The sequence below is a fragment of the Aptenodytes forsteri genome, unplaced genomic scaffold (genome assembly GCF_000699145.1).
Source record: "Aptenodytes forsteri isolate BGI_AS27 unplaced genomic scaffold, ASM69914v1 Scaffold41, whole genome shotgun sequence".
Taxonomy (NCBI): Eukaryota; Metazoa; Chordata; class Aves; order Sphenisciformes; family Spheniscidae; genus Aptenodytes; species Aptenodytes forsteri.
The window spans coordinates 3,548,504-3,568,075 of record NW_008796211.1 but is presented as its reverse complement, the minus strand read 5'-3'; the positions used below and the strand labels follow the sequence as shown (position 1 = coordinate 3,568,075).

General features: G+C 34.7%; 1 protein-coding gene across 1 annotated transcript in view; it reads left to right on the top strand.

The window, feature by feature from the left end:
- The window catches only part of KIAA0825 (KIAA0825 ortholog), a 69,873-nt gene extending 50,666 nt beyond the window's left edge, over positions 1-19,207 (top strand). The window contains exons 3-5 of the mRNA XM_009288277.2: positions 1,622-1,761; positions 13,208-13,376; positions 18,533-19,207. Of these exons, the coding sequence (XP_009286552.1) occupies positions 1,631-1,761; positions 13,208-13,376; positions 18,533-19,207 (975 nt within the window). The 5' untranslated portion in view covers positions 1,622-1,630. The remainder of the gene's footprint in view (positions 1-1,621; positions 1,762-13,207; positions 13,377-18,532) is intronic.
- Positions 19,208-19,572: the final 365 nt, after the last annotated feature.

Genomic DNA, 19,572 nt, shown 5'->3' with positions numbered 1-19,572 from the left:
GTGGTGAAGCACTGGCCCAGGTTGCCCAGAGAGGTGGTGGATGCCCCATCCCTGGAAACATTCCAGGTCGGGCTGGACGGGGCTCTGAGCAACCTGATCTAGTGGAAGATGTCCCTGCTGATGGCAGGGGGGTTGGACTAGATGACCTTTAGAGGTCCCTTCCAACCCAAACCCTTCTATGATTCTGTGATTAATTAATTGTATTTTGTTGCTGAAATGTTGTGTGCATCTGAATAGTTACATTTGTCCCTCATGTTGCTACTGCAATATGAACAGTAGTATTAAATACTAAATAGTAGACATGAAATATACTGGTTATTGAGAAGTTTCCACTTTATATGTAATTTTTTCTTTAACTTTGGTAGCAAGTCATCACTGATTATAAAATCAATTTCATTATTTCTCAAAAAAGAGAAAACAGAGAAAACAAAGAGCAGAAAAAATAACTCTGCTAATGCTTTGCTTCCTGTGTAAAGGCTCCGGGGATTTAGTGACTTAGTTTGAGTAGGCCAATGGATTTGACCTGTGTTTTGGCAAAGTGTTTGTTGAGGACAGTGTGTACAGAGCAAGATGACACTTGTTTTCTGGCACATTATAGTGTGTTGGTCTGGATTTTTATGTTGTAATTATTTGCAATGATGTGCTTAATTTCCAGAAAGCAGTTACTCCTTGGACAGAAATTATAAGCACACAGAAAGTAAATTTACCCTCTGTCCTGGTTTCAGCTGGGATAGAGTTAATTTTCTTCCTAGTAGCTGGTACAGTGCTGTGTTTTGGATTTAGGGTGAGAACAATGTTGATAACACACCGATGTTTTAGTTGTTGCTGAGCAGTGCTTACACTCAGTCAAGGACTTTTCAGCTCATCATGCTGTGCCAGCGAGAAGCTGGGAGGGGGCACAGGCAGGACAGCTGATCCAAACTGGCCACAGGGATATTCCGTACCATATGACGTCATGCTCAGTATATAAAGTGGGGGGAGTGGCGGGACGGGGCCGCTGCTCGGGAACTGGCTGGGCATCGGTCGGCAGGTAGTGAGCAACTGCATTGTGCATCACTTATTTTGTATATTCTTTTATCATTATTATTATTTTCCCTTCCTTTTCTGTCCTATTAAACTGTCTGTATCTCAACCCACAAATTTTACTTTTTTTCCCCCGATTCTCTCCCCCATCCCACTGATGGGGGAGGGGGGGAAGTGAGCGAACAGCTCTGTGGTGTTTAGCTGCCTGCTGGGTTAAACCACAACACCCTCTAATGTATTTATTTATTTTTGTAGTTTCCAGTTATAATAGTGAGAATTTTCTTTTCTAAATCTTAAAAAAAACAATAATTAAGAAAGCTACTACTCTGATTTAAGGTAAAAGAACTTATTTTTTTAAAACCAAAAAAGTAGAAGATATGAAATTTATGTCTGCTTTTATTTTACAGGCGTCCCTCTCTGTAGAACTCTGCTCAGAAGCATGCACAAGGTTTACTAATCAGCACTGATTTTATAATTCCCTACATAAACACTTCCCTTATTAATCTACATATTTCCCAGGAACAAAATGTTGTATATTTTGATAAGTATAGTCTGATTTTTTTCATTATTTAACCACTTGTCTGTATCTATTTTACAGATTCTGAAAATGGAATGGGGAGGAGAGTATTCTCTTGATTCTTCCAATTTAGACTGTTTGTTAAATGTCCTTCCTGGAGAATTGGAGTTTCAACAAGTCCTTAGTGATCTTGATGAAAAAATAAAGAAGAACTCTTCTAGGTAAAGAGTATTTTATTTGTATCCAAAATATTAGTGAAAGTCATTACATTTAGGAAGAAATACGTCTTTTCTAGTTGTAGGTTAAAATTCTGATAATTATTTTGGTAGTAATTTTACTTTAACCACTTGAGCATTTAACAAATTTTTAATGCCATATAATTTTTGTGCTGTAATATTTCTCTGTATGGTATTTTTAACAGTTGAATCATCTTAATCTTAGGAATTATTGCAGTAGGTGTGATAGTGGAGGAAGAAAATGTGTATTCCCATGACAGTTGTATTTCCTACAGCTATGAGATTTTTTTACGAGAATTTTTATTCCCTAAAAGAGCTACAGAATTTTACAAAAAAGCAAAATTTGAAGTCAGTATGTTCTTTAAGCATTTCTAATGGAAGTAGAAAAAGCAAGTAAGTTAATATATATAATCTTTCTTATATAAGCCATTATTTTACCTATTTCAGTTAAAACTGTTATGCTGCAATAGAAGATTTTCTAAATAGAATTTGTTTTTTAATATATTTCATTGTCCACTTCTTTGTAACATACTGTTTTTCAAATATCAATGCTACAGAAACAGTGGAGTACTGAAAGAGTTCTTTATTGATGTGTATTTTTTGCATGACTACAAAAAAAATCAGCTCAAGGGTTTGTGCCTTATTTGAAAAGTGATGGCAGGTTTTTTGGCTAAACTCTTTAGTACCTTTAAAATACTTGGTTCTATGAAAGATGCTCTTAAGCAAATAAACTAATTGCCCCTTTAGAAAAGTAAGTGTACATTCAGAGATATAGCAAATAGCAGACTTTTGTATGAAATTTTGAAAATGCTTGCCTTCGGAAAACAGTGCACGTTACGGAGTCGTATGATTTCAAAGAATGCCCTTCGTGACATCTGTTTTAAGATTGTGTAATTTTCACGAAGCCCACATTTTGACCCTCCATTTTGGAGGTCTTTGCTCCCAAACAGCTTCCTGAAGAATGGAGATAAACCATTGCTGTGTCTCACTGAAAACTGATTTCGGTCATCTCTGAATTATTGTTATATTGCTTATGTCAGGCTGAGACATTTTTCAGGCTTTTTATTTATATTACTCATATCTCACATTTTGAACATTTTCATTTAAAAACTTAGTGTTTACAAATGTAGTTGCGATAGTAATAATCCCACGGTAGCAATGATAGTGAAGATCTGGGAAATAAGCTATTGTGGACCACTGCATAGTGCAATTTCATATTACAATTTTTCAGCTGTTGACATCAGTGAAATGTAGAGACGTAGAGTTTAGTTGATGTCATAACACAGTTACAGGTACTTATGTTTTGAGTTGCTATGTTCTTATATATCTGGGAAAAAACAGCATCAGCATTTTTGGCAGATGTGTTGTCACCTCTTCAACTACTAAATAAAAGTGATTTTGTCATCATTATGCAGAGCCAGCCTGAGAGTTAGAAAAATTATTATCAAGATGAGTCTTTGGAATGCATGCTTTAATACTCTTTGTTTTTAATGACTGTAAAATGTATGCTGCTGGCTGAGAAAACTTTTGGCTATGGGAAAGCAGGCCAGCTGTTCGTTCCTTTTGATGGTACTTTATATCAGTTAACATTTTATGTTACATTTTTACATTAACATCATCACAGTGGAACTATTTGTACCCTTTTAAGAAGGCTGATTGTCCCCATCTTAGGGACATACAAATTAGAAAGGCCCTTTGCTGTAAGTTTTGTAAGATCCAAATGGTATTATATCCAAGGAGAGCAGGAAATTGGAGTAGGGTGTGGTACACAGCAATGCATGTCAGGAAAAGCTTTGTATTTCTGCTGAATAGACACTAGTTTTTAAACTAACTTTCACAAGGAAAATCAGAAAGTAGCCCTGTAGTTACCACTGATATTTTGCTCCTGTAATATGTCAGTTTCAGAAATGGAGAGGAGTTTAAAAGAAGATGGACAGCAGCTGATGTGACTTTTAAATTAAAAAGAGTCCTTTTATTGCTAATATATTAGAGGTAGCATGGAATGAAATCATTTTCAAGTTACCATTGATCTTTGTAAGTGGTATGATAAGAGCAGCTCTGTGCTACAGTGAAAAGCTTTGTATTTCTGCTGAATAGACACTAGTTTTTAAACTAACTTTCACAAGGAAAATCAGAAAGTAGCCCTGTAGTTACCACTGATATTTTGCTCCTGTAATATGTCAGTTTCAGAAATGGAGAGGAGTTTAAAAGAAGATGGACAGCAGCTGATGTGACTTTTAAATTAAAAAGAGTCCTTTTATTGCTAATATATTAGAGGTAGCATGGAATGAAATCATTTTCAAGTTACCATTGATCTTTGTAAGTGGTATGATAAGAGCAGCTCTATGTGCTACAGTGATACAATTGGAATACAATCCATTTTTCATCAGATAGATTTATGATTTTATTATACCACAGAGAATAAACATAATAGTATACAGCATATATATATTTTAAAAAATAAAACATTGTGTAAAAAATTATGATCCAAAAGTGTGTAAATCACTTGAATGCTCATTTATTGCCTTCCAACTGAATAGCTTTTATAAAATTGTGTGACACGACAAATCAGATACGCTTCCCAGCAGTTGAATTACCTTCAGTATTTTTGTATTGTACCAATTCTATTTGGTGCTGTAACAAAAAAAAAAAAAGGCCATCTGTGTGAAATTGTTTCATTTGCAAGTTTTAAGGGAGTAAATGGTTCATTCATTCACTATCATATAACAGCGCTCTTATTATACTTGAATGTTAACTTTATTTTTACAGCTGTTTATAGAGGCAGGTGAATATGAACTCTCAAAACCATTGTCATTGCTGGCTAGTTTTATATGCAGTGATAGTCTCAGGTTATTCTAAAGTGTGAAGTTGCATTCATAATTTCATCAGGATGGCCACTTGTCTTCAGTCATTCCCCTCACATTTGCTTTGACTTACACTGTTTATCAAACCTGATTTTTTGGATTTTTTTTTCCTAATATGGAGAATCTGAATTAGTAAGAGTTAATTTTTGAGCAATCCACAGAACTAAATTTGCAGCTGATATTTAATACTTCTAAGCAGAAAATAAGTTACAGGGCTTGAAACCAAGCTGATAGTGCATAACTTGGATGTGATTGTAAGCATGAAATCTCTTCAGCAGTTGATTTTTTTTGTGTATCAAAAAAGCCAATCAGTTCTTCAGTGAGTGATTGGCTGCCTTTTAGTGGAGATAAAGTGGTGATAAATTCCATGAGGCTGTAGGACAGTGTGGGCTATTCTAGGTCTTCTTCAACAGAACAATTACTCAAAATTCAACAAAATTATTTACTGATAATTGTATCTGCACAATACACTGGAGACTATATCTTTGTAAGGCTTTTCGGAAAGGCTTAATTTGACTTCAATCTGATAAACTTCAACCTGACCCTCTGTCTGTTTAACAGTAATTCAGTCATCTGGGATTTTGATGAAGGTCTTTTTTCAAGGGCTCCTGTGAGGTCAATACTAATAAGTGCTTACAGCATTGCATCTTGTCCCATAACTGTTCAATATAAATTGCAATCATTATTTGAACAACTAACAAGATCCTTAACTTGCAAATAATAGGACTATCTGGCAAGTACGTCAGTAAGGATGTTAGTATGGCATTTTCCAGTTGTTGATTATAACTTTGCTGATTTGCATAGAAATACTTCCCACTATCAATACCTCACAATGAAGGGATGGAGAAGTTTCAAACAGGGTATTAAGCACTGCTGTCTCGTTCCATTTTCCTGTATCAGAATTAGAGTGTGCAAGGGCTCACGTGTTTTTAAACTGAGATGTGCTGCAAGAGTTATCTTTCTCTATTTTATTTTGAAGAAAATCTTGGCTTATTCCTCTCTGGAATTTCCAGGAAGCAGCTACACCTCACTTCCTTGGTATTCAAGAGAATTAGCAAAATCTTGGCATCTCCATCCAAAATCCCAGTAGTGGTTGAGTGTTTGCTAGAATTTCAAACTAGAGCTAATAGTAGAGGAATAAAATTGGTAATTTTATCAGTTTTACTTGGGCATCATATTTATCACAGCTCTCAAAAAGAATTCGACTCTTCTGTGTGAATGTAACCTGCTTGCTGTATGAGTGCATTACATAGTATTTAGTTGAGAATTTAGTACCTGTTAAGATATTAGAATAATATTACTAAATTCTTTGTCGAAATAGTATCTGTGTACCCACTGCCCTAGATTAATTGCTAGGAATGAGTAATTAAAATGAGAAAGGAATGTAATTTTATTCCTATTCAGCCTGTGTTGTCTTTGTGTACTATCACTGAGTTCAGGATAGTTGTTGCTTATCACCTTACTAGCTGGGCAGCACAGAGTTTCTCAGAGATTGGCTATTTTAACAGACACACAGTTTCTTAACTCCAATCTGCAGTGATTATAATTGTGTCAGTATCTTAGGTAGTTGGTTAGCTGCCACGTACATCTACAGGAGCTGTAATCTTTGACTGCATTGTGAAATATTCCATTTCATTTCATATGAGGATACAGGAGAGAATGTTTTTTTAGCCATTATTTTTCACTATCATGTTTTGGTGAATGGAGTTGAAAGACTCCCGTGTTTCACTGCCAGCCTTCTGAAATAACTTATCAATGCACAGCTTACATCTTGTGGACTGAAATATCTCAAGTCTTTAAAACAAGATTGGCAATTAAAGGTAGAGAGTGGTTCAGTTAAACTGATGGTTCTCATATGGTTAAGCTGTTGAGTAAGTTTCTCTTGCTGAGGTGCAGCAAAGTCATGATGTTCTATTTCTTTCTGGTTTCAGTGGTATAGTTACTTTACAGATTCGGTGGATATGTTTTGTAAGTAGCTAAATTAGAGATATGAAGTAGCTTGCAAAGTCCTTGAAGCAGGGGCTGCATTTTTGTTTTACGTCTTAAGGTCCAAGATTACAATAGGAAGAATTTGAGGAAGTGAATTTTTTCAAGACTTTTAGCTTTATAGTAAGCCTGTAACTTTCAGGTTCAGGGTAATATTTTAAAGAATTGCTGGTTTTAAAAACAAGTATCAAGATATATTTGTCTTAACAGGTTTTTTCTAAAGAGGTAAAGTTTTTGTAGTCAGTCTTTCCATCAGTTTCGTATTGCTGCTTACAAAATAATGTTTAACTTCATTCTTATTGGTCTTATTTTACTTTGAATAGAACTTAGATACGAAATATGAATAAGAGAATAATATAGTCAAACTATGAAAAAAAAGTTAACATGCACACAAATACGAGGTGATAATAAAACCTATGTTATTAGCAGGAGCAGCTTTACTTTCCAGCTTTCTCCTCTGCTGTTGAGGTCTGCATTGTAAAGAACATAAAATATAAAAAGGAATTTTATCTGTTTATGCGAGTTAATGAGAGTAAGAAAATGGACGTGCCAGAAAGAATAAGCTGATGGTCAGATAGACTAGAATGGAACAGCATAAACATTATAGGCCTGGAACTATAATAACCTCATTTTTTTTCAGAATTTTAGAAATCCTAAGAGATACATTGTACCATGAATGTTACTGTAGGTTATCATAAACATTGCAGCAACATGCAAGATGATAAATAGCCATTTTTGGTAAAACTTCTTGTTTCTATTCAAGATAAAGTTATCAAAACATTCTTCGCATGAATCTTTATGGGTTTTTTTTCAGTTAGATTGTATCTAGCAGTTTAAAAGTTACTAGAAAAGAAGTTATTTATATTTATGGTTAAATTGCTGTTTATTAACACATGGTAGTGCTGAGGCACCAGCAATGACCTCATGAAATTGCCTGTAGATCATGGGAAATTTTCTTAATATTTCCTTTTCGGCAGGTCAGCTTTCATGAAATAAAACAAAATGTTTGTTTCCACATGTAACAAGAAAAATGCCTGTGGGAATTATAGTGGTAAAAGTCTTTCTCAAAGATTTCTTACTACTCGAAGTGTACAGCAGGTCCTCTGATACACAGGTTTCCAAATGATATGACTGATTTTGTATAAAATGCCCTGTATCTTCAGCAGTCAAGCTTATTAATGAATATACATGATAATAACAAAGTAGTATTATGTTAGTGCTTCTATCTTCAAAAAACAGTGGAAACAATTATTTCATTATTTTTAAACCAAACTGTCTGTTCTTAATAACAGACATGTAAACTCTGATTCTAAAAGCAGATCTCCATGAATATGAGGATTTAAGCATAAGTAACATGAGGTTTAAAGATAATTTTACTTTATAGCTTAGCAGTTTAATTTAACCAATCTCATTGTCATTTTATGGCTGTTCCATATGCTATATGAAATAAATTGAAACAGTGCTTGTTAGAAATTGAAAGGAGTTAGAAGATCATCCTTCAACTTACTCATAGTAATCTTAGGCAATGGAAAATGATATATGGAGACAGCAACCCTCATTTTGATACTGTGCTTTTCAAAATAATGTTGTATCAGTATGACAGTGCTTACACTATCAGTTCCATTATAGTACTTGGTTTGTAACTGTTTGTCCCTTGATGCAGCTGCTTAGAAAGCAGTCTCTCCACATGATTAGGTTATTCCTAAAACCTGTCATTAACTTAATAAATAAAAGCACCTAGGAGTTCTCAAATTGAGACTGTCTCTCTACAGTGGGAATACTTACACAATGGTATTGACATGCTACTTCAGAAAAGCACTCCAGTGTGGACACAGATAACATAACAGAACTTTGCTTTGTGTGTAAAAAAAAACCAAAAACCTTCACCTGTGAAAAGGAGAAGCTGTTTCAGTGAAATAATTTTCATTGGCATAATGGTATACCAGTAGTACTAACCGCAAGTGTTGATGTCCCCACAAAGGCTAAAGGTACTCTTTGTGTGGGACTACAGATTTCTTTCTTGAAAAATTGGTCAATTTTACAAAAATCCATATGAGCATAACTATAAGATTTCTTTGCTACAGAGAAAGGTTAATTTTTTCTTTGAGCTTTTATATTCCACTCCTTGCTTAGTAGTTTGGTGACTGTTTTTTTCTGTTTATGTCTGAACATTTCAAAGAAAAGTGGAATTATCTGTGGAAGAAAAATTAATTGAGGGCTGTTAAATATGAGGACAATATCTGATTTAAGTCCTTGGGTCACAAACTGCTAGAGACAATGAAAATATTCTGAGAAATCTTAACATTTTTTTTTCTTGTGTTTTTTTTATTCTTCTTTGGCTTCTCCTAATGACCACTGTCAGAGAGATGGAGACCTTCCATCTGACCAGGAACAGCTATTCTAATGGAGTACCAGTAGGCTAATTTCCAACAGAAGAATTAAGCACCTCCTGGTTAGGTTCAGCAATGTCTCACCATTGGTACCTGAGCACCTAAAATAGGAATTGTATGCCTCACCTTATCATTAAGGTTTAGAGTTTCAGAGATTGTTTCAGAAAACTTACATATAGAGCACAGAACCAGTTAATGATAGTAAATAGGGAGAAAGCATTAAGTACTGAACTATGTCTGAATTCCCTGTTGCGCTCCAGATCTTGTAGTCCTGATTTAGATAGGGTTGCATACAGACATGACTGTATTTTTCCATTGACTGGACATGATTTTAAGACACCTTACGCTCCCATCGTATGTGTATAGTGTTAGTTGACATCATCTGGGTTGATGCCTCAATTTGTTCAACACAGGAACTTACTAAAATATATTTGCAGTTAAACCTTAATGAAAAAGGATTATTTGGGAGAAAAAAAGGAATTTAGCACTTTATATGGCTTTTGGTACTTTTAAGAATAAAATTCATTAACTACATTAAGCACATTTTTCACATCAAAATTATATATTTTGTTTACAGTTTTTAAAACTTCAGCAAATTTCCTTTCTAAAAAAGGAAATCAAAGTCTCGTTCTCCCTACACTGATGTGAAATTATAGTTTTACATACTAGCCTACATAGTGAGAATAATTTTAATCCTATTTGGTAGAAGTCTTTTATTTAAAATGATTGCTTTCTAAACTCAGATAATACACACCAAAATGTTTTTTTTTCAGTGGTAACCAAATTGCTAAATATTTCATTTAATGATGTAATTCATGTAAAGGAATAAGTATCTATAATTAACCATGTTCATGTAATACTAAGTGTTGACAAAAATCTTAGAAGAAATAGCAATGTTTTTGAGACCATGTTTACCTAGAGTATGCTGTAAGTAAATAGGATGAAAATATTTTTTTTCAATGAAAAACAGTTTTAGTCCTAATTCAATGTTTACTTTATTGGAATAAAAGGATTAAATAAAATGAACAGACTTATCATGATTTGTACCTACAGGGAGGGCCACTGAAATTTATCCACCTAATCCCCTTATCAGTGTTGGGACAAATTACCAAAATATCTGGTCTTGAGAAGGCTGTAGCCTATTCATAGCTTGTAGTTTATTGGCTTGCACACGGATTCCTGTGTCAAAGATGAGCGTAAAAACTGGTTCTTAATTGAAGCAGATTGGCACAGGCTAACAACAGTAGTCCCTTTTACAATGCACAATGCTGTAGTCTATTGGGTATGATTGAATGAGGCTCATCAGCACACCACAATAAAAGCCTTTGATAGTGTCCCAGGAGTCAAGGTGTATGAACAAGGCATTTAGTTTCATAGTCCTGAGAACAGGTTTCACAAGTTAAAAAGATACATGCCAATCTTTTGTCAAGTTTAGTATTGGTATTCATGGCTGGGCTATCCTATCAGGAACCTGAGTGGGCCACAGGCAGAGAGCGATTGTTTTTCATGGAGGTCCTTTGTGCTCCTGATAAGGTCCTTTGATGATGGGAAGATACTTGTTTCAGTGCACTTCATTTTGAACCCAGTCATGCTCAGGAAAGTCTTAAGACTTTTGCATCAATTTTATGGAACTGTTTTACAGGCCACCCATGTATTCATAAGTTTCAAAAGTTTTTATGTATTTTAGCATTAGTTGTAGTTACTGAATTTGGTTTCTGAAGATAATGCAGCTGTAAAATGTGGTGACTTCATTTTGATAGAGTAGATACACTTTGAATGGTTTACCTCATGTCTTTTAAGCATAAAACAAATATACCCGTAATTCTTAATGAATACAATTAAATATGGGTAAATAAGTTGTTCAAAATTACCTACTCGTTTTGATGACTTTTTTTTTAGAAGTTGTATAGTCATAGTTTTGTAAACAATTTATGGGTTTTTTTCTGACATTCAAAATGCTACACTTCTGCACTTACATTCTTATGATCGTACTTGGATTCTGTAATTGTAGTTGATGCAGTTTTGATATTCAGCTTGTTATTATTTAGTACTGTATTTTAAAGAAACAAAAGGCACAAAGCGAAACCTATCATAGATTAAAAGTCTTGACAGCATTCACGGAAAAAATATACTTCTCTCTTTTCTGCTTGTTGTAGGTAACTTAAAAATAAAAGGAAAATGCAGACTACTGTTTATCTCTGAACTTAATTTAGTGTGATCATTTACTTTTTTTTTTCCCCCACTGGTTTTGTAAAAAGTCAATTCAAACTAACAGACTCAGTTCCCAAAGGTATGGATGACACTGATTTACTTTATTGCTGTTGATCAGAATGAGACAGCTAGTAGGAATTTAAGGTACATTGCATAACATCTGTAAAAGAATAAAATGCAAATCACTCAATAAAGGAGAAAATCTAGTAGAAAATCAGATAAATACTTCTTCCACATCCTGAAAACAGTACTGCAGGCAGAATTAAATGATGAAGCGTAGTCAATGGGTGATATGCAGAATGGCCTTTCATCACTGATTTCTTATTACAAATTGATACGGGTTAGTAGTGTTTAAGATTTTTTTTTTTAAATTTCATATTCAAAGCAGATTAAATTCTTAATAAAAATATTCTCCTCCAAAAAGATGACATTTCATGGAAAATTAATCTTTCCACACAGAAAAGTTATGCAGAAAAAAATTAAAAACTTTATTCAAGGTCACTAATTAAAAAAAAAGTTATCCTTTTTTTTTTTTTTTTTAACTGGAGGTCTTTAATTTGGTATTTTTGTCACAGCTTGTAATACACTTGATTTCCTTTGTTTCCCAGTTTCTTTTCTTCCCTCTCCTCTTGTTCTCCTTTTCTCCTCTTCCTGTCCTCTTTTCTAATCTTCTTCTCTTGTCTTCTTTTGCCAAAGCTAGTCAAGTTTGAAAATGTTAGAGAGCAGTTAAAGAAAAATAGCCGTACTTCATCTCTATAAAACAGAGAGGCAAGTGGCAGTATAATAGGCAAGTTTGTAGTTTGGCTGATGTCATGAAAATAGAAACTAATATATCAAAAGTATCTGACATTGAAATACCTGTAAAGAGCTGAGTCTCATCTAATCCTGTAACTCTACAGAGATAGAAAGAACTAAATTTTAATCTGTGTTAAGCCTTGCATTCCTTATCAGCTGTAAGAACATAAATGGATTAACTGATATACTCCAAAATAAAACTCAAATAGTAGTGAGAATCACTTTGCACTTCAATAAACAGACACTGGCATCAGTCTTATTCTTGGCTCTGTTTGTATTAAACCTAGATCTGCCTAGATCTAGTCAATACTATTTTTCTAACAAACTATATAAAATATTAAGCATTGCTTTTAAAAAAAAGTAGTTCTGAAATACTGAAAAGGTGTTTTTGTAGGAAAAGATATAGACAGATTGCTTCTGGATTTTTCTTTTTTTTGTTTTCATGTAAGTGTCCACACAAATAGAAATAAAATAATTTTGGATTTTCAGTTGTTCTTGTGATTTTTGCAACTGAAATCCCTGTAATAACCATACCAGCCACACCTGATTTCATAAACAGGATTATGGTTCTAGATGGATGTTAAGGAGTGGATCAGCTCCTTGAAAACAAACTCTGTTTTCTTTCAAATATTCTAATGACAAAAACAAGGAAGAAAAGATCTGCTTTCTCAGCACAACTGACTCTAAAATTCTTCTCAGCATTTTCTGTGATGTCAATGGGTCTTTAAGAAGTCGTTAATATATGTTATGTATTATAAAACAACTGCTGATTGCTAAAGGAGCAAAATGACACATTCACCTTTGAATATGGTAGGGGATTATATTTTTTGCTTTAGCTAATTAAGCACCAAGGACCAGATCTTAGGTTGGATGATGTCTTATTCACTAACTACTTTATTAAAAAGTAAAACATTGTTTGCGAAGTGAGGTAGTACTTACTCTTAGTGAGGATGGTACAGTCTGGCCTGAAGGAAATTTATTTTTGCTCTTGCTCAGCTGTATTTAAATGTTAATCCTGCAAATTCAGGCCTTATTTTGTGAGAGTAATTTAATCTATGAAGAAGAAGAACTAGTGTTACATTAATTTGAAGTAGTTTTTCTTTTTAAAATATGGAATATATAAAATGCTTTTATCTCCAACTCATGAAAAAAATCCTGTGATTTTTCTTTTTGTTTTTTTTTTAGCATAGAACAGTGTCTTAAAGACCTGCAATCAGAAGTAAATGAAATATGTGCTGATGAAATACTGCAAAGCACAACTGACTGCCTTCAGTGGCTAAATAAATGCAATTTTAGTTCTCTCAGACCTTCTTCTACACAGTGCGGAGAGCTGATGGAGTTCCTTAGGACCCTGGTAAAAATTGTTTACTAAAGACTTTAATGTTTGGTGAGGAGTGTGGGGGGGGGGGGGGGGGGCGGCGGGGTTGAGGTTAATTAGTTTTCTCATTTCAATCTTCACTGTGGTGAGGATAGTTCAGAAATTTTATTATAACGCTTAGTACTGTTTTTATGTCCGCAGCAGGGGATTATGTTTCCTTTTGATCATGCCTTAAATAGACAAACTTGGGACAAAATGTTTTCACGATACTACCACCTGTTCAGTACTGCTAGGACTGTTTTATAAACACATGTTGGTAAAAAACATCCGAAGTTACTGTCTACACTGAGGATGTTGCTGTTACTGCTTGTTCTTCAATTGTATCAGTATGAATTTAACTTACCTAATACAGATTCTTGTCCTTTATGCATTATTTAAGCATTAACTTCCTATCTACTTTTTCTAATTAGAAATGTGGGAGCTACATCCATTGTCCTAGCAAGTTGTACAATCAGATGTAACCAGAAATCAAATTTCACTTCAACGAAAAAATCCATCATTTTAGAAGGCATTTTTATCCAAAATTTTTATTAAAAGTTAACCTTAGAATTTACATGTGGAAATGGAAATCTGGAAAATTGAATTGGCTAGAGAAGTGAAGGATGATACCTCAGTAAATGACAGCCTGCAAGTTTATATATAAACTATGTATATGTGTGTTTATATGACATACATCTGTCTGAGCATCAAAACAAATAAACAGTATCCAGTGGATTGTTCTTTGTCACTTCCATGTCATGGTTTAGTTGTAGGACATGAACACCTTTAGGTTAAGATTGGCTGTATTTGCAGAGGAAACTGCTGTGGAGAAGTGGAATATTTTCTCCTTTGGGACTGTCTCCTGGCTAGAGCTCAAGCTTCATCAGATCACCTCTCAGTTTTTTAACTTTTAAAACTGGTTGTTGATCTTTCAGTCACCCTTGAATCCACTGGATATTAAGCTGTGCCAAATGAGGAAGTCATCTCTAGAAACACCAGGTCTTTAATGTTCATGTGGTGAAGAAGTGATTTTGTCCCCTTCTGACACAGGTGATTGGTATGAATGTTGCTGTTAATAATCACCCCACTCAAGGGTGTCAGAGACTGCTACATGTCATACTTGATCTAGACAAAATGAGAGAATCCCAGAAAATGCTGAATTATGAAGTCTTTTGTTATTCATCTTAGTCCAGTTAGATCCTTACTTAAACCCCCTCGGAAGAGGGCATGGCAACGATGACTTACTTGTGTCCATTCCCTGCTTTCTTCCTTCTCCAAGGTCTATTCAAGCCATATACCTGAACACCAGATGGCAGCATTTGTTTGGGAAACATCAAAATGTCCCCATCTCTGGAATACTTCGGGTATATCTTATACAAAATGTGCTTTCTAGCTCTTCAGCTTCCCAGGAGCTTACTGACTGCATGACAGTCTGGCTGTGGGCTGTAGAGTCCAGTTAAGCCTTGAGGGTGGCTCTGTGGCAGGCTGCTAGACAGACAGCAAAGCGTGAGAAGCCTTAAAGTCTCAATTCTGCACAGCTTATCAGGAAAACATCTGTGGAGCTCAGGAACTTGGACATCGCTGTTTCCAGGCTCATGGCTTCTTAGATAATCCAGCCTGTTGTGTAGATGAGGCTACAGATGAAAAGTGTATATATATTAGCATAAACAATCCATCTGTAAGAAGTTTTACTTGCAGTAGATAATCTTTAGCTCCATAAACAGGTCTGCAGTAAACTATTTCCAATAATATTCAGCATTAATGAGATTATTACGATCTGACCTTTCTTAAATGTGTATCTCCATCCATTGAACTAATTACTCAGTTGACTTAATTTCTCATTTGCAAGCTTTTAATTAAGTTTCATATAATACATCTTCAATAATAGTAACCTTCCTTCTATTTCAGGACAATATCCCTATTCATTCTTATCCCTTATTATGTGTGTTTATTTTGTTAGGGATTTTGTTTATCTTTTAAGCTGCTGGAACAATTAAAAAAATAGTGCAAAATTCTGTATGTGCTTTGGCTGAGGTGGTGTATTTAGGTTTATTGTTAGTGTGGTATTCTCATGCATTTGTGAACTCTCATGGGAATACTGAAAGGTTCTTCATGAAGCCTGAAAATGTTAATTATGTGAAATTTTTGTCATTCTGTGTTCTGTTTTGTAATTCTAAATATTTAAAAGCTGAATATGTACATGAACACATCTTCATTAAATTCTGTTCCTGCTAAACTAATGACAAAATCTTTTTTTTAACAAAATCTTCATCTTACTGGATTTGTTTATTGATATGATAGGTAGTAGTCCAGTTTGTAGACTGCAGATGTTTTCCTGTATATTATTGTCACTAACTTTCTGTGCTCATAAGAGAACTTTTCATGCTTCTCTAACACCTTTGGATACTAATTTGGATCTTTTTCTCTTGAATAGTTTTGGCATCATCTTTTGAAGTATTTTTGCAGGTTAATTTTTAACTAGAAAAGCCTATGTCAATATAGGCAATGTTCAAAGAGACTTGATGACGCTGTGTTTTCAGAGCTTCAAAGTTCACTTCAGGGGCTCGTTTTCTGAGTAACACTAAGTCTTAAGATGGCATCTGCAAGCTCCCTATTTTTAATGATTTAGTTTAAGTTGCAAAGGGCTTGAAACAATACTTAGATTCTTACTGGCTTTCATGAATAAAAATGTTTCTGCTTAACCTTAAAAAACAGCAGTAGGGATTTGCTTGGAAGACATTCTGGATTCATCATCCAAAGGCATCAGTTACATTCGCTGTTTTGACAGCTTCTCTTGTTTTGTTCATTTCAGAATGTAGTATTTGAGCATGATTCATAAAAAAAATTAACCTTTAAACTCCAGTAGTCTACCTGTGGAGACTCAACTCTTCAACACAGTGGTTAGTGATTAGGGTTTAAGTTTACGCACTGAGACACATTCACTTTGAGGCCACAAAACTTTATAGAATACTTCAGTAGATAATAAAAGAAAATCAAATCAGCCTTATGTATATGCATATTGCTATGTATGGTTTAAAATTTAAACTAGTTACAGATATTTCTATCACATACACATGCTTTTATAGGATGATACTTGACTGATAATTTCTTTTATTATTCTGTCTTCCACATGTGTTTCCTGCTTGTAAGTAAAAAAATTCATAGGAAGCATTCTGAAATAAAGATGTAAAATGGAAGAAAAATAGCTAGTCTATTATTTTTAACACTTTCCTTTATGGGAGGCAATCATGCTCTCTGTCTTTTGTTCAGAATTAGCTACTGTGGTGCAAGTCTCTTATTTTTAAATTTTCATCATGGAGCACTCCAGAGTAGAGGACAATACGAAGGAAGGTTAAACTCTTGTTTTCTCCCGTAAGAGTGCAACAGTTTTGAATCATCCAGAACAAAGAATAGCAGTTCTGATACTGAAAATTTTTGTGACTCAAAAGCATGAGGGGGGGAAAAAAAACCCACTGAAGTTTTTGTTCTAAATTTTGTCTTTTTTTATATTTTTATAAATTAGCTATTGATAAAAGCTTGCTACAGTAGAAAAATTGAGCATGTTATATTTGGAAATTATTTTATTTATGCAATACCATACTCAAATTTTATTTATTTCTCTCTCTTTCAAAATGGGAAAAGAAATAAAACTAATCATTTCCTCAAATACTGTAGGTTAAATAAATTACTAGTTCTGAAGGTGGAAGGTTGCCGACAGTTTCTTCACCAGCCTTGTTTTATAGGATAGAGCATAGCTGGGAGACACAGATGAAGGACATAAGTGGAAAGAACTACCCTTATGCGATTTGCCACAATGCTTTTCTCTGTTGGAGAGAAGCAATTAGAGGTGGGGGAGCATGTGAGAGGGCTTCTAGATCCTGATTCACCTAAGGCTTGCCTGCCTGGTTCCTGAAACCTAGAAAATCAAGAGTACCACCAATTTCACTCAGTTTTATTGTGACTGTGATGGCGAAATCCGTAGTCTGCTCTAGTGCAGCTGGAGGATCGAAAGCAGGTCTTTACAGATAAAAAGTTGATGGGCTTAGGACTGTGGCCAAAGCCAACCTGCCGTAGGAAAAATGTTGAGGATGTGGGAAATAGGTTTATAACAGGCAAGCTTTTTTCTCTGAGAGAGGAAGGAGATTTTGGTGTCAAGTGACCATGGGACTTTGGGGTTGTCTTCTACTCAAATATTGGACACGCCTTGTTCATGCAAATGATTTGTCTCATATATATTAAGGAAAGCTGCAGAGTGCTTTTTAGATTTGTGTCATTCTGGGCGAAGTAGAAAGCATTGAGCTGTGACAAGAGGACCTGCTATTTGCTGCATGGCCTCTTGAACCTGAAGCAGCTCTAAGGTCAGAGATCCTGGCCTTGGACCAAGAGGGAGCTCTTCAGGCTCAGATGAAGTAGGAACAGCGCATGCATCCATGTGGTTTCACCTGCTTTGTTAACTGGCTTCCTTCTTCTTCTCCAACCCATATAGCTGAGATATTTTTAGAGGTCGCTATATTGTTAATGTATCAGTCTGCATCTTGGTTTGACAGGATACACAGCTTCTTATTCTTCTGCCCTGTGTGATCTAAGCCTGTTCAATTCTTAACAAGTTTTCAATTTTAGTTCTTTAAGGGAAGATTATTTTATCCTTAGAATGGCCTTTTTGATGGTTGCCTGCTGAGCCAGAACACAGAAAGCAACAATGTTTCATTTTATAAATTCCTGTCTGGGTTTTATGAGCAAAACCTGTCATTATCTGTGTAAATCTTGAGTAATTTTTCATACCATTTTCTTTCAAAAATGTGTGTGTGGACCACAACAAACAGGCTGCCAAGGCTACCTGATGAGCTTTCCAATGCTTTCCTTTGAATTGTGGGTTAGAATTGATTGAGAAAAGAGGTTGAGGGTGTAAGAAAGATGGGAAGAGGAGTGTGCGTTATTGGAGCCAGTAGATGAGGGGATGGATTGGCGCATAAATCCATGGGAAAACAGGCTTTGTTATGTTTGTTGTTTATACAGCAGTTTGTTTGAGTCTCTTATTTGCTGGTAAGATAATGAGCATTGTAAACAATTGGTACTCTAGCACAAAGCTGTTCATTTTATGAACCAGATTTAACAAAACATTTCTAAAATACTGTCTGATTTCCCTTTGTTAGCAAAGCTTGCTGAAGAATCAGCAAAATCAAGAAGAAATGATACTTCACTTCCTTCTGGATCTCTCTAGTCAGTGTGGTGTCTCATTTCCCTGTACTCCAAGTGGGACGTCTTTTGAGTTAACATCTTCCCTTCATGCCATTGAGGATGATTCAACTATGGATGTGAAATCTCTCTGGGATGATGTAAGATTGCATCTTCGACGATTTTTAGTAAATAGACTGCAAAGTCAAGAAGAAACAAATACTAATGCTTTACAACAACAAATGAAGTTTAAAACTCAGTGCATACAGCAACTTTTGTTTCTTTATCCTGAATCAGAAGTCTTAATGAAGTATCAAAATATGCAGAATAAACTGGTTAGCGATCTTCTACAGAACTGTATTTTATCTAGTTGTGGTGAAACAAATTTTGATAAGGTGGTTCATGGTTATGAAAGTTCCATACCCACATTGTGCACAATGATAAAAGAGGATTTGTATATACTCAGTGGAACTATTGATCCTTCTTCATCACTGAAGTTTATTAACGAAACTTATCTGGATACCATCACTGAAGAAATGACAGTTCTTCTTGAAAGACTTTGTGAGCTGCAGTTCAAAGAAAATGCTCTACATACAGTTAAGGCAAACAAGATTTCAAAGAAGCATAGAGGAACAGTTCATGCTTTGGGTTAGTAGCCTTATTTTATGTTCATTGTAGTTAGATATTATTTTAATAATTCTACTTTTTTTTCAATATACTTGATTATTTCCTATGAAGAGAGAGGCCTGAGATGATTAATTAGAGCTTTATGTTTTAACCATATTACTGCAGTTGAATTATAGACTGGGTCAGAATTGTGATGAAAAGTTTTAAAGTAAGGGAGAATATCTTATGCTTATGTATATAGAAACCCCATTATAATTCACTGGATAACATTGCCCTGTCATAGTAATTTTTTTCAGTCTAACTTATTCCAACTGCTGAAATATATAATAGAATAAGAACTATTTAATCCAGATTTAAAAAACCACAAACTCTTCATTCTTCTACACTATAA